Source organism: Atta cephalotes, assembly GCF_000143395.1.
Source record: "Atta cephalotes unplaced genomic scaffold scaffold00058, whole genome shotgun sequence".
Classification (NCBI taxonomy): Eukaryota; Metazoa; Arthropoda; class Insecta; order Hymenoptera; family Formicidae; genus Atta; species Atta cephalotes.
This window is the reverse complement of record NW_012130122.1, coordinates 1,373,968-1,388,781: the sequence shown is the minus strand read 5'-3', so window position 1 is coordinate 1,388,781 and position 14,814 is coordinate 1,373,968. Positions and strand designations below refer to the sequence as shown.

Sequence of the window (14,814 nt, the reverse complement as noted above, 5' to 3'; positions counted from 1 at the left end):
TAATAATATAATATATATATATATATATATATATATATATATATATATATATATATATATATATATATATATATATATACGAAATATTATTAAACCATTTAATTTTTTTACAAGTAGTAATAATTAAACATAAAAATATCTTACACTGCAAAATGTCATCATTGTCATGGGGAATATTTTTCCAGCAGTGAGATGAATCGGTTTGGCACCTCTTATTAGCAAAAACAATAAATCTTGTGCAATTTTTGGATTCACGGAATACCATTCATTACTGTAGGCTGCATAATATATTTCATTACACTAAAAAATATTGAAAGCGTTTTGTGGATAAAAATTGTATTTGTATATTATTTCTTAATAAAATGAACTCATTGATTATAAATTAATTTTTACTATTATTTAAAATATAAATTAATATATTCATGTAAATAAAATGCAATAATGCATGTTAACAATAAATGTAAATTATATATTAATTTTTATTTTTTCAAAAGTTTACGTTAATTATTAAGTTTAAATTAATTATTAAATTTTCACAATATTTCATTTTTTAATATATATTATAAAAAATATATATTGTAAATTATTTTATCAATATATTTCTGATATTAACTTTCACTATTTGTGTGTAAAAAATAATAAATTTTATTGTTCATTAATAACAATATCTTTGTTAAATGAAGAATATATTAATATATAGAGCGTCGTATACACGACGTTTACAAAAATAAAAAAAGGAAAACGACTTACTTGAGCTACTAAAAATTCGCCAAGAGCACAATAAAGACACATATGTACAAATAAATTAAGAAATGTAGACATAAAGAATATCAAATGTGTGAATGATAAATCATTTCCTTCGTCAAATAGCTATATAAATTTATAAGATGCGTGATAGAAGCGTTTTTGTAATTAAAATTTAAATATTTAAAATAATATATTTTATAAATAACAATAGTAATAATAGCAATAGTATTTCTTTTAAATATAATTTAGATGTTATTTTTGTTTATAATTTTGTAAATTTATTTTTGGATTTAAAATTAATTAATTAATTAATTTTCATTTTTAAGTATTTGCTTAAATATTAACTTACGTTGATTATGCGGAAGCCGTAAAAAGCGAAAAGTATTGCAAAATATAGAAATAATGAGAGAAGTGTTACATTATATGTATCTTCAATAATAGCAATGGCTCTATGAAAGATATTTTATGTTATTAGATAGATATAAAACAAAAATAAATTATTATAAATGAATTATTATTACCATATATTTTTCACAAATTAATTATTACCGTAAATTTTTTCGGAAAATACTATACCTAAGTAAACGAATGTGTCGTGCCACGCATGTTTTTAACATGTCGTGAGAATTAATATATTTATTCAAATTTATCAAACGATTTTTGAGAATGTTCAATTGGCCGGATATATGGAAAACTAGCAGCCCAAGAAAATGATCGATTCCGGTATAAGACAAAACTGCGAGAACTATATAGATAGTTTGACTAATATACGTCAATTCGTACTGAGGTTGTTTTGTTACATCGTAAATATAATGAGTTTGTAATGGTACTATTCTGCCTGGATCAGTAATATTGGTGGTTAATCTTATCGGTATTCCAAATCCAGGGGGAATGATAACAAATAAGCATCCTACGGCCATGATACAATATGCACACGCAACAATCATACGTGCAATATAAGCTTTTCTGATCATAATATTTCTCTCTTGCTCATTTTTCGATTTTATCCAATCCTCCGCAATCATATCAATGATTGGTGTGATAGCTTAAAAAATATTAATATTGTACATTTTAATGCATATTTAATATTATTGAAGAAATTATGAGTATTATACAATAAGTTTAATTCTAAGCAAAAAAAGTTTAATAATAGAATTGTATAAGCTTAATAATAGAATCGAAAAAAAATTATCTTGTATTTTTATCATTTTTCAGAAAAATGATAAAATGATAGATAGAAAAAAAGAAAAGGAGATAAATAAATACCGAAACAATTTAAGATTTTATTTCATGATTCTAAATTTCTAATTTAAAGTTTGCTATTAACATAAATTAATAAATCAAACACATAGATATGCATACATATGTGTGCATGTGTGCAAAAATTAATTTCATAACGTATAAATTTAAATAATTTAAAAACATAAATAATTTTTTTTTATTAGAATTTATTGTAATTTTGTTATAAGTTTGCATATCGTTTATATGTTTATTATATTTAACAGTTCAGAGTTACAGCAGAAAATTGTTTACCTTACCTTCTTTTTTCCACCAAAAAATCGCGATTCTTATCGAACAACTTATAGCCGGTAAAGTAAATTGTAAATTATCTATCATTAGCATGATATCACCATAAATTCTTAGAAAAGAATGTATTGATGGAATCAGAACGCCGAATGTTATCGCTGTGAAAACGATGAGTACTCGAAAATTGCACATTAACTTCTGTCGAGAATTCTGTGCGGTTTTAGGCCAAAGTCCAATAAAATCTAAAGTTATACGATTGAGTTTCACTGCCCATTCGAAATCTACCTATAGAAACTTAAGTAAGTCATAGCTTATGAAAAATGTAATAAAATCTTAAGCGTATACATGAACTAATAATTAATATAAACATATAAAATATTATGTTTATTTAAATTACATAAATAAAATATTTGCAAAATAAATATTTTATTAATTATACAAAAATTTACAAATTATTTAAAAAATAATAAATAGGAATAAACGGACAATACAGATCTTTATTTCAAATATAATGATATATAAATGGCTAATGTTTATTACAATAGTTATAAATATATTAATAATCAGCAGTGAAAAGATATTTTTATTAATGATGATAAAATATAACGAAAACAAATGTTATTATAAATAATCGTATATTTTATAAAATTACTCATCTCTTTCTCAATTACAATGATCACAAGAAGCACCTTGGTATGCTGTGTATTTTGAAATATCCATGTTGAATGTTATTTAAAGACTGGCACCTATTTCTTTTTCAGAAAATACCGTTATCTACTATGCAGCAAAAAGTTTCACGCGCATGCTCTTTATGTTTAGAAGTATCGAGCGATCAACTTATGACGATGTATTTTAAATATTCTGCATCTCCTTCGAGTTTTCAGCATTTCAACGATGAACATCACGCAAAGTAGTAAAAAAACTTTTCGTAATAACAGATTATTATTACCATGTTAGTTAGAAAAACGTACGTACATCATATTCATGTTTTTACAATCAGCTGTAGCTTATAATGTTACTATACTTAAGTTAGTAATAAACTATGTAGGATAGAATTTTGCACTGTATGGTATATTTTTATCTTTCAAGATAAACAAATTCGCAAAAATTTTTAATTGTTGACATTGCTATATGTGATAATAGTGTAAGACATAATAAACACATTAATTCAAAATAAGATATAAATAATAAATGATAAATTAAATAATCCAGATATTGTCAGAATTATTAAATAATACTTTTTTAAGATACAAGCTATAAATATTAAAAATTAAATTGTTTATAAATTCAAAAATTTTTTAATTTATTTAAAAAGGTAAATTGTTGATACATATATATTTTTCTTGATTAGAAACAAGCAATAATAAATAATTTAGTTTTTAAATAAATAATTAATGATTATTATATGCAGATGCAATACATGTATCTACATACATATAACATATATATAATACATATATAATTATGCTATAATGTTGTAAAAAAAATAATTTACGTACCAATTTACTTACTTCATATCTCACTTCTTTTTGTATTTAGATAATGTCATGTGAAGATTGAGTTCCTATTTCCAAAATAATCAATGTGTTGCAGTGATCCATCATCAATCACTGTAATAGTATTATTATTGAAATAAATTTCAATAATATTGTAATATTATTGAAATAAACAATCATTTTCTTGAAGATTTAAATGTCATATGTTTGAATTTATTAAAGTATAATTTTAATTTGCAATACTGAAGAGAAGATTTAAACCAGATTATCTATCTTTTAATACAATTATTTAGTATTAATAAATTATTATTCATTTATTGAAAAATATCTGTCTCGTGTACAGGATTTTACCTACAATTACTATGTATTTGTGTTGTACCAATTAATTTATTTCATTATTCTATGTATGAAAATATTAAAATACGTTTATAGAAAAAATTATAGTTTAAAAGATATTTTATACTTTATTCTAATATATAATTTTTTTAATACATAAAATATATCATAAACTATATATATGACTTTTTGATATCTATATCTTAATACTTTTATATATGCAGAATAATTGATTATAGAAATTATACTACAAAAAAAGATAATACAATTCCATTAAAAAAATGACAATGATTTTCACATGATGGGAAGTTATTTTTTCGAAAATTTTATTGTTATTTCTACTTTAATAGCACTTGTGCAAAGTTAATAATAACATCGTTAAATTATTGATAAATATTGATAAATATTATCATTATGATAAGCATAATATCTTATATTTTTTATCAATATTTGCATTTTATACGTTGCTGCGTAATGATTACATAATCAAAAATAAGGAATATGGGAAATAATGCAAAGGTAAAAATATAGAAGCTTAAACATTTAGAATATAGAAAAGTTAATAATAGGATCAATGAGAGAGCAGGGAGTTCTAATTTTTACAATAGAGATTTTGCTATGCATAATTGCAGTAATTCAATATATGTGATAATGAGATTATTAAAAATAGATGGATGAATATAAGACGTCACCATCGCAACATTCACATATGCTATTTGGCAAACGTATTATTACCTATAGGTACGTTGTACAGACATATGTTTTTATAATGTTATCGTCTTCGAACGAAACTCTTGGTATAATTGGGATCGAACCCTTGGCGGACTCGTTTGACCATTCAATTATGTATTAACTTGCGTATCCTGGTGTCCCCTAAATAGTAATCATACACAACCGATCATGCATGCATGGGAATATATCACATGTATGGCATTGTATTCTCGTAATTCTTGTTATTTTGATAATGATTACTTTGGAAAGATATAAAGAGGGATAAATATGGTTTAAACCCTTCTATACTAAGGTAAATTTTCAGGATATCCAGAAATATAAGATTGGATTCAATGCTGTTTTATTCATATTTCATTTAATTGATATAACAAAATGAGTAAAAAGAAGTAAATGATATATGCTGTGAAACTTCTTTTTCCTTTTAAGGCTCCTAAGTAGTCACCTCAGCTATTTTGACGTCATAAGCGAGAAACGATCGTTGATTTTTCTTGCATGCCATTTGTAAAGAGAATTTGAATAAAGCGAAATGCGATGAGATCATATTAAAACATTTGTAAAAATGGACAGAGGTTATCCTTATCTCCCTTAACAATCTGTAAATAGACTTCTAAAGTGAAAATAGGCTATGCGCATTGAGTAAAAACTTGAGTAAAAAACTGGTAGATCCACTTTATGTGCCTTTTACGCCTATTGATTACTCAAGAATCTTAAATGAAATCGCATCCGATCGCACCCTTTTTATTATAGAAAGGTTAATTGTAAATAAATGGTAATTGGAGATGCTGCTTCAATGACTTTGACCTTGATTTTGTTGTCAAGATTATGACCTTGAGTGACCTCCAACATGTTTTAGTCGGTGATCATTATTTGTTAAAAATTATTGACAAAACAATTTTTATAAATAGAATGTAATTTTTTAACACAAGATATACATTCTACTATATATTCGACTATTTTGTTATAGTTATAGTTTAATGTTTCTTTTATACCAAATCGGGATAAAGTAGACATTTCGAATGAAGCGAAGTCCATCCCATATTCTTCCCTGTCTAGGAGCGAGATTCAACTTTCTATGCGTCCATTCCATACTTCTGCATAAGAGTGTCCTTCTTTGCGAAACTATAATTTAAATTATAACATCTTTTATTTTCTAATATAGCTAAAATTGAAAATTTCTGTGTAAAATCCTATATTACAGTTCAAAATATACAGATAATAATTAATTTTGACTCTTAATAATTCTTTAATAAATAACAAGTAACTGCTAAATATTGTTGGAGGTCACTAAGAGTCATGATCTTGACAATATATATCAAGATAGTCTAAATTTATTGTCCAAAGTGAAATTACTACTGAAATTACACTTTAACTTTAGACTTAACTCAGAAACTAATCTGAGAAATTAAGAGATCGCCTAATTATTAAGGCAAAGTTATTCAGGATTACGACAACATTTCTCAAGATCATTGGGAGCATCCCCCATACTGTATAATTATCATATATTTTTTAAATAATTCAATTTATAAAAGGCAGAAATTTAAATTGATTTAAGTTGATTTAAATTTTAATCTAAATTCAAATCTATACCTGAATATAATATAAAATCCGTATAATATTATATTTTAACTCGTCAATAAGATTCAATTTATTTCCAATTAATATATAAATACTTGTAGAGTTCTTAAATTGTCATGTTCTATTAAAAAATATATATATAATGTTGAAAAATATTTAGATTCATCTTTATTTATTAACCTTTTGTTGTATGCAAAACAGATATATAACCGGCTGACGTTTTCATTAACTGAAAAATACACATTTAGAAGTAATACAATTAATAACACATTCTATGATTGTAAAGTTCAACATCGTGCAATAAGTGCAATAAAATAAAACATAGGTACAATACATATAAAATTTATATGATATAGATTACACGAGAGATATCGCAATAACAATTAAATATTTTATAATGCAATAATTATAATTAAAATACTTTACATCGCAAAATGTTGCCATTGTCATCGGAAACACTTTTCCAGCGGTAAGATAGACTGGTTTAGTGCCTCTTATCAATAGAAACAACAAATCTTTCGCAATTTTTGGATCCATGAAATACCATTTATTATTATATGCCGCATAATATATTTCATTACACTTAAAAATATCAAGAATGTTTTTAGATACCGATTATTATATGCATTCAAGACCGCTGCGAATTCATGTGCAGATTATTATATTACGATAATTATGTACAATCATATCACATTATGTAAGTATATGAAGACCAAATGCAAAAAATTATCTACTATATATTTAAACTTTTGTATGTAAATAATATCAAACAAGATAAAATATTTTAAAATATTTTAAATAAAACTATAAATAAATAAATATAAATAAACTATTATAAATAAAACTATGGTAAAAGGAAAATTACTAGAATATTAATAGCAATTCTGTATGCATTAGTTGCACAATTAAATAAGATAATTATATCACATATAAGATTGTAAACTAACGTATAGATCAGATTAATATTGCATGTTAAGTACAACAATTAATAATCAGTTTTTGGGAAAAAAATTGCTGCAGATTTTATATTGATTTTATATTGAAATTCTTTTCTTTCATATATTTTAATATAACACAATTTAATATAACACAATTATAATATCTATATTTCTAAAAAACAATATTAATCTTTTAAATAATAAATTTAAACTAATCAAATTAAATTGTCACTAATTATTTTAACATTATATAAGTAATTACTTTGAAATAAATTGATATAATATTACATATGTAAACTGCTTTTATAATAAAAAGAATAAAACTCACCCGAGCCATTAAAATCTCACCCAGGGCACAATAGAGGCACATATGCGAAAATATAGTGAAAACATTGCATATAAAATATATCAAGTGAGTGATCGATAGATTATTTCCTTCGTCGAATAGCTAAATAATTTATGATACGTGTTAAAGATATAATATTCTCATATTGCCAATACTTTAGATGTTTGTAATATTTAATTTAATAACACGTAATATATATTTTTTGTTTATATAAATTGTCAATATTTAATTTATACAAATAAATTTTTATTTGTAATTCAACACTTACGATAATTATTCGGAAGCCATAGAAAGCGAAAAGTATTGCAAAGTACACAAATAACGCTAAAAGTGTTATATTATACGTATCTTCAATAACGCCAATGGCTCTAAAATATATATACCTTGTATTATGTATATTTAATTAATAATATATTTTATTCATATAAATATCAAACCTAAGTAAATGAATGTGCTTTATAATGCAACTTTTCAGCATATTGCGAGAATTGATATATTTATCCAAACATGTTAAACGATTTTTCAAAATATCCAATTGACCGCATATGTGAAAAATTAGTAATCCAAGGAAATTATCGATTCCAGTATAAGACATAATGGCAAGTAGAATGTAAACAGCTTGACTAATAAATGTTATTTCGTATTGCGGTCTTTTAGTTATATCGTAAATATAATACGTTTGTAGAGGCATTGGCTTGCCTGGATCAGTGATATTGGGAATCAGTCTCATTGATATTCCAAAGCTTGGGAGAATGATAATAAAAAAACATGCTAGTCCCATTATGCAATAGGCACAAGTAATAATAATACGTGCAGTGTACGCTGTTCTGATCATAACGTTTCTGTCTTGCACACTTTTCGACTTTATCCAATCTTCCGCGATCATATTCATAATTGGTATGATAGCTTTAAAATTTATTAATATCAAAATTTTAAATACGTATTTAACAGTAGATATAATTAAATTGAAATTAAAACTATAATAACATTAATCTTAAGCAATAAAAAGTTTAAAATAAGTAGACAGATATAAAGCTTAAATATTACTTTTACGATAGCTTTAATAACAAAAATAATATTTAAGTAAATAATAAAACAAATAGCAAATAGCAAAATAAAAAGACTTAATAATCTAAAATGTTTATTACACTGTAATCATAGTTTAAATAGATTTTTCATTATGCACATGAATGAAATTATTAAATTGCCTAGAAAATCTATACTGATTTATAAGAAAAATTTAAATAAAAAGTTTTCTAGGTAGAAAATAACTTTAAATGCATTATTTTGTTCCAGAATATTTTTCTATCTTTCAAATAATTTTGTAATTTCTTTGACGTAAAAGTGCTGGATTTTTGAATGTCAATTATTGAAGATTCTTTCCGGACAATTATTTTATATATAAATTATTCTTATTTATATTTATATATATTTAATTTATAAAATATTCTTTGTGACATTATAATTTTATAAGTTAAGGATATTGTTTTTAATTTTATCTACCTTCCTTTTTCCACCAAAAGATTACGATTCTTATCGAACAGCTTATTGCCGGCAAGGTAAATTGTAAATTGTCTAACATTAGCATTATGTCTCCATAAATTCTTATGAATGAATGTATAGAAGGAATCAGTACGCCACATGTTACGGACAGAAAAACGATAAGCACTCGAATATTGCACATTAATTTCTGTCGAGTGTTTTTTGCGGTTTTAGGCCAAAGTCCAATAAAATTTAAAGCAATCCGATTTAATTTCACCGCCCATTCGAAATCTACCTATAGAAATCTTAATAAATCGAAACTCATATAAAACATAATTATAAACACGCACAAATAAATCCGCAATTAAAATAAAATAAATAAAATGTTATTTAACAGAATGTACAAATAAATATTATAAAATATTAAAAGTTATTTAAAAATAACTTTTTATGAATTATTAATTATAAATATATTTATGAATTATATTTGATTACACAAAATCAAAAATTATTCCCAAAAAATACTTGTTATAAAATAAGAGTATCATATACATTTGCTCTAGTTAAAGCTAATTTACTATTTTCTAATAAGTTAATCGACATAATACTGTATAAAAAACTAATTAAAAAACTTTTTATCATTAATAAAATAAAATATATCTTAAGTCCCACTACTATTTGCACATATGCACATTATGTAAATAAATATATTTTCATATCTTTTTTTTTTCAAATTACAGTTTCAACGACGAGCACCTTTATATTCGGCATACTTTGTATCATCCATATCGAATGTTATCTACAGACTGACAGCTGTTTCCTTTTTTGCAACAATGTTACCTTCTACTTAGCAAGAACTATTGCTTGCGCATGCTCTTAATAATTCTTGAAAGGACTGAACGATCTCAACTAGCAGCGAAGTATTTTAAATATTCTATATTGCGCGACCCTCGTTTTATGTTTTTCAGAAGTTTTCTGCATCCTGAATATAGTGTAAAACTTAGGGATAAAAAATATTCGTAACAGGTAGGTATTTTTCTCAAGTTATCAAAAAAAAACGTGTTTATATACACTCGTTATATCCCACGCTCCGGTTGTCTCTTTGCTATAGTTATTAATAAATTTTGTAAGAAAGCATCAGTTATTCGTTTCGTATTTATTAGAAAAGATACATTTGTAATATCTTCGCTCTATCTGAGTATGTAATGAACATCGAGTTTGCTTTTATTTTATACAATATATCGAATATTTAATACAAATTAAATCCTAATAAATCTAAATAAATTATATTATATATTATATTTGTAATATAAATTTAATATATATTAAATATGAAATAATAAATATAATATTTAGACATTATATCTGACATTATGGCATATACATTTAATACTTATATTAAAAATATTACTCTCTTTTTATATAAATATAATATATAACAAATATATTAATTAAAAATATTATATAAAATAAAACACATTGAATTGAATAATGTAAATATTTTATTTCTATAATTAATATATCTCTGTTCTATTCATAATTACTTAACTAAAATTTTTTACATCTTTACATAAATTTTCTAGTATGAATGTACTGTAATTTTTATGTCTTCTTCATCTTTGATTTGCTAATAGAAATGATATATAACCAGCCGATGTTTTTAACAACTGTAACATATTCTCTATGTAGATAATACAAATAACAGAAACAATTTTTTAATTGGTAAATACATTATATAATTGAATATTTAAAAACATAGAAGTATTACTTTGTTAAAATAATTAGAAATATATATTTATATGATTGTTTTGTTATCTTAATTTAAGATTTTTGTGTTAATAATTAAATACTCATTTAATTTGGAAATAGACGGAAATAGACAAAATTAAATGTCTCCTTTCTAAATATTAAAAAAAAATATATTATTTAAATATTTTTCAAATTAACTATAAAAATAATTTATAAATTTCATGTAAATTATTAATAATCTTACACTGCAAAATGTGGTCATTGTAAGTGGAAATATTTTTCCTGCAGTGATGCGGACAGGTTGGCTAGCTCGTATCATTAATACGATAAGACTTCTTGCATATTGTGATTCTAATTTGTACCATTTAAGATCGCACAGAGCACGATATACTTCTTCGCACTTAACGTGAATATATATATATATATATATATATATATATATATATATATATGTGTAATAATATATTGTATTAATTACATATACTACTATATATATACTGTTACAAGATATTTATATAAATTACATTAAAAAATTTGTAACTTACTTGCATTGTTATAATCTCTCCGGCACCGCAATAAAGAAAAGTATGCGAAAACAAAATGGTGATACCAATTAATGGAAAACATAATCGTGCGAAAGAAAAATCAGTCTTTTCGGTAATCACCTAAATAATATACCTTGATAATTAGTAAAAATTAATAAATCTTAGATGATACATCAACAATCTGTATACTTCGAAACAAAAAATGAGATAGTTAAAAAATAAAAATATATAACATGTACGCTAATATATTCTTAATTGGCATTATGTTTAAACTTACAGTAAGTAATAAGAATCCATGTAGACAAAATACAATGCCAAAATAAAATACTAAGCCTAACATCATAAAAGTAAAGGTATTTTCAATAATACCAGCGAATCTATAACAATTTTAAAAATTATATGATTAACTTCGTTATATACGAAATACATAAATAAATACATATATAATCTTTCATATATATAATAAGTAAAAAAAATTTACTAGATTAATATTAGATTAAAGTTAAAAGAAAAATTACTAGAAATTATTAGCTTTAGCTAAAAATACAAAAACAGTTTTTACATACAAATTTATTTAGAATACCACCAGTATACCATTTTTCATAATATAAATAATTAATAACCATTCGCTATCAATCCTCTAACTGTTGGATTTAATCTTGATACCATTTAGATAAAGAATTCATGATAAGTGCTACGTCAATTTGCTCAACAATTTGATTCGTTGTTCTCGAAAGAAATGCTTTATTGAACGAAATACCATAATGCAAAATCAGGATCGTATGCAAAATGGAGTAGAATCTTAATTACGTCTAACAAATAGTATCGAAACCAAATCCGGCAGCTAGCAGAATACTGGTAAGTTATTGAATGAATAAATAGTTTTTATATTGAAAAATAATTAAATTAATAAATTTTTGTGTAAAAATCATTTTTATATGTAAATAGGGCATTTAGAACTTTTAACAATCTAATAGTGTTTTGTAAAAAAAATCTTTTATATATTTGCTCAATTAATTATGACAAAAAAGTAATTACCAAGTACTTATTACATACTTCGAATCTTAATAAATATTATTTTATAGTTATTTTTAATATTTTTCATCAATATTTTTCATCAATATTTTAATTTTTACAATACTAATAATATAAAATTAGAAATAAAAATCTCTTATTATTAAATTAATTTTATTAATAAATTATTAAATAATTTTTTATTACAGGATTTTTATTTGTAGTTGAGTTTTACTTGCAATTATATAATTATATAATGACGATATATTGTATAATTATATACATGCTAATACCTGATAAGCCGTATATGAGTCATTATGTTATGACTTAGAATATAGATAAAATTTTGGCATGAAATCAAACTAGTTATACGGCTTTTGAAGTTTTCCAATTGACCACTGAAGTGAAGAATCGAGAGTCCAAGAAAAGCATCTACTGAAGTGTAAGTTACAGCGCCTAAGAACACTGTAATGGCTTGAATAATATATGTTAATTCAAATTGCGGACTCTTATCTACGTCATAAAAATAATAAGTCTGCAGCGGCAGCGGCTTGCCCGGGTCCGTCAGATTTGTCAAACGCCTTAACGATAAACCAAAATAAGGAAGAACGATGACCATAATAAACGCCAATACCATGAGAATGTATCCGCTGATGACAATAATTCTAGCAATTTGTGCTCGCCTCATCATTACATCCCTTTCCTTTTTTGTCTTTAGTTCCATCCAGTCTTCCGCCATCATTTTTATGATAGATAAAAGTGCTTTGAAAAAGCAAAATAATCACTTGTAGAACTGTCATATATTGTTTCTTGTTTTAAAGCTATGGCAAATACCTTTAAATATATATTATTTCGTTTCATGTCTTTTGTACAATAAATAAACTTTTTTCACATCTTCGCATGCCACATATAGATATAATTTCATCTGTACCTGTTCGTTTACACCGCATAACAACAAGTTTTAATGAGACTATCAACAAAGGTAAAGTAACTTGAAGATTGTCTATCATAAGTAACATGTCTCCCCAAACTCGTATAAGGGAGCAGGTGAGAGGTATACCAGAAATAAATGTTACTATAACGAAAATAATGACCACACGGAGATCGGAAGAGAAGTTATTTTTGGGTACTTCGCTCTTGGGCCATAATCCAATTAATTCTAAACCCAAGCGATTTAATTTAATCGCCCACGTAAAATCTAGTTACATATTAAGATTAAGAATTTATCAAAAGTTATGACATATACATCTCTTATTGAGATAACAAATCCAAAATTCAAAATATCGATATTGGAGATTTTTAATTTTATGAACATGTGTAATAATTAGAATTATAAAACAAACATTACAAATATAACAATTAAATTATTATATTTTTACATATTGGCATAATAGGTCGGGATTATATGTAAATATTTTTGCGGTTGAGTCTAAATCGTAATATTTTTTAATTATGAATTTGTAATAATAATATTAAAAAATATCACAATTTAAACGTTACAGTCACTTAGAAAAATATTTACATATAATTCCGATCTATTAAATATTTATTTTGAAATACAATTATTTTAAAATATAGTAATTTAGAAAATTTTCAAGAATTTTTTCTCTTTTAAACGAAAAAATATATAATAAATGTACCTTTATATTGTGAATGTTTGGCAAGATCCATGCCGAAGACTAATGCGAAGACCCTCACCCTACTTGTTATAATAATGCGATTATCACGCATGCCCACGATACGAGTACAACAACCTGGTTGTTTCTCCGAAGAATGCATTAAATATTACAAATGCTACTTCCAATTGATAACAGCTGTTTTGTTTCGTTTCAAAACTTTACGAATAAAAAAGTAACATGATTATTACGCATGCCCACGATATGAGTGTAACAACCTGGTTGTTTCTCCGAAGAATGCATCAAATATTACAAATGCTACTTCCAATTGATAACAGCTGTTTCATTTCGTTCCAAAACTTCAAGAATAAAAAAAAGTACGTTCACGCTTCTAAGAAGAAATGTAAGGAAAGTATCGTGCTGTGTATGACGTCTATTATCACCACTCCTCGAACTATACACTAAAAGTTTCTTCATACTTTGTAATACAATGATCGTATCCATCTCGTATTTAGAAATATATGTGCGGTAGTGTTTTAATACTTTTGTAGAAAGGCTGTAGTATTCAAAAAAGTTTAAAACAAAAAGTACGATACGAAAGAAAAAAATGTAAGCGTTCGATAAGCTATACAATTGCGAATAACCATTGAAAAGACATAGGTATTTCTTAATAATACTAGATAAATAAATGTGCATTATCAAATAAATGTT

General features: G+C 24.4%; 3 protein-coding genes across 3 annotated transcripts in view; all 3 read right to left on the bottom strand.

The window, feature by feature from the left end:
• Positions 1-1,772, bottom strand: part of LOC105623492 (odorant receptor 33b-like) — a 3,789-nt gene extending 2,017 nt beyond the window's left edge. The window contains exons 1-4 of the mRNA XM_012204886.1: positions 1,324-1,772; positions 1,097-1,196; positions 751-870; positions 147-300 (exon numbers count right to left, since the gene is read on the bottom strand). Of these exons, the coding sequence (XP_012060276.1) occupies positions 147-300; positions 751-870; positions 1,097-1,196; positions 1,324-1,772 (823 nt within the window). The remainder of the gene's footprint in view (positions 1-146; positions 301-750; positions 871-1,096; positions 1,197-1,323) is intronic.
• A 4,816-nt stretch (positions 1,773-6,588) lies between these two features.
• Positions 6,589-8,583, bottom strand: LOC105623548 (odorant receptor 43a-like). The gene is made up of 5 exons (XM_012204939.1): positions 8,135-8,583; positions 7,966-8,065; positions 7,680-7,799; positions 6,840-6,995; positions 6,589-6,642 (listed from the first exon to the last, which is right to left on the bottom strand). The coding sequence occupies exons 1-5, from the start codon at positions 8,581-8,583 to the stop codon at positions 6,589-6,591; spliced, it is 879 nt and encodes a 292-aa protein (XP_012060329.1).
• Positions 8,584-10,792: 2,209 nt separating this feature from the next.
• LOC105623547 (odorant receptor 43a-like) lies at positions 10,793-14,218 on the bottom strand. The gene is made up of 7 exons (XM_012204938.1): positions 14,128-14,218; positions 13,419-13,685; positions 12,860-13,249; positions 11,843-11,850; positions 11,474-11,593; positions 11,173-11,328; positions 10,793-10,846 (listed from the first exon to the last, which is right to left on the bottom strand). Exons 1-7 carry the CDS (start codon positions 14,216-14,218, stop codon positions 10,793-10,795), a joined length of 1,086 nt encoding a protein of 361 aa, XP_012060328.1.
• Positions 14,219-14,814: the final 596 nt, after the last annotated feature.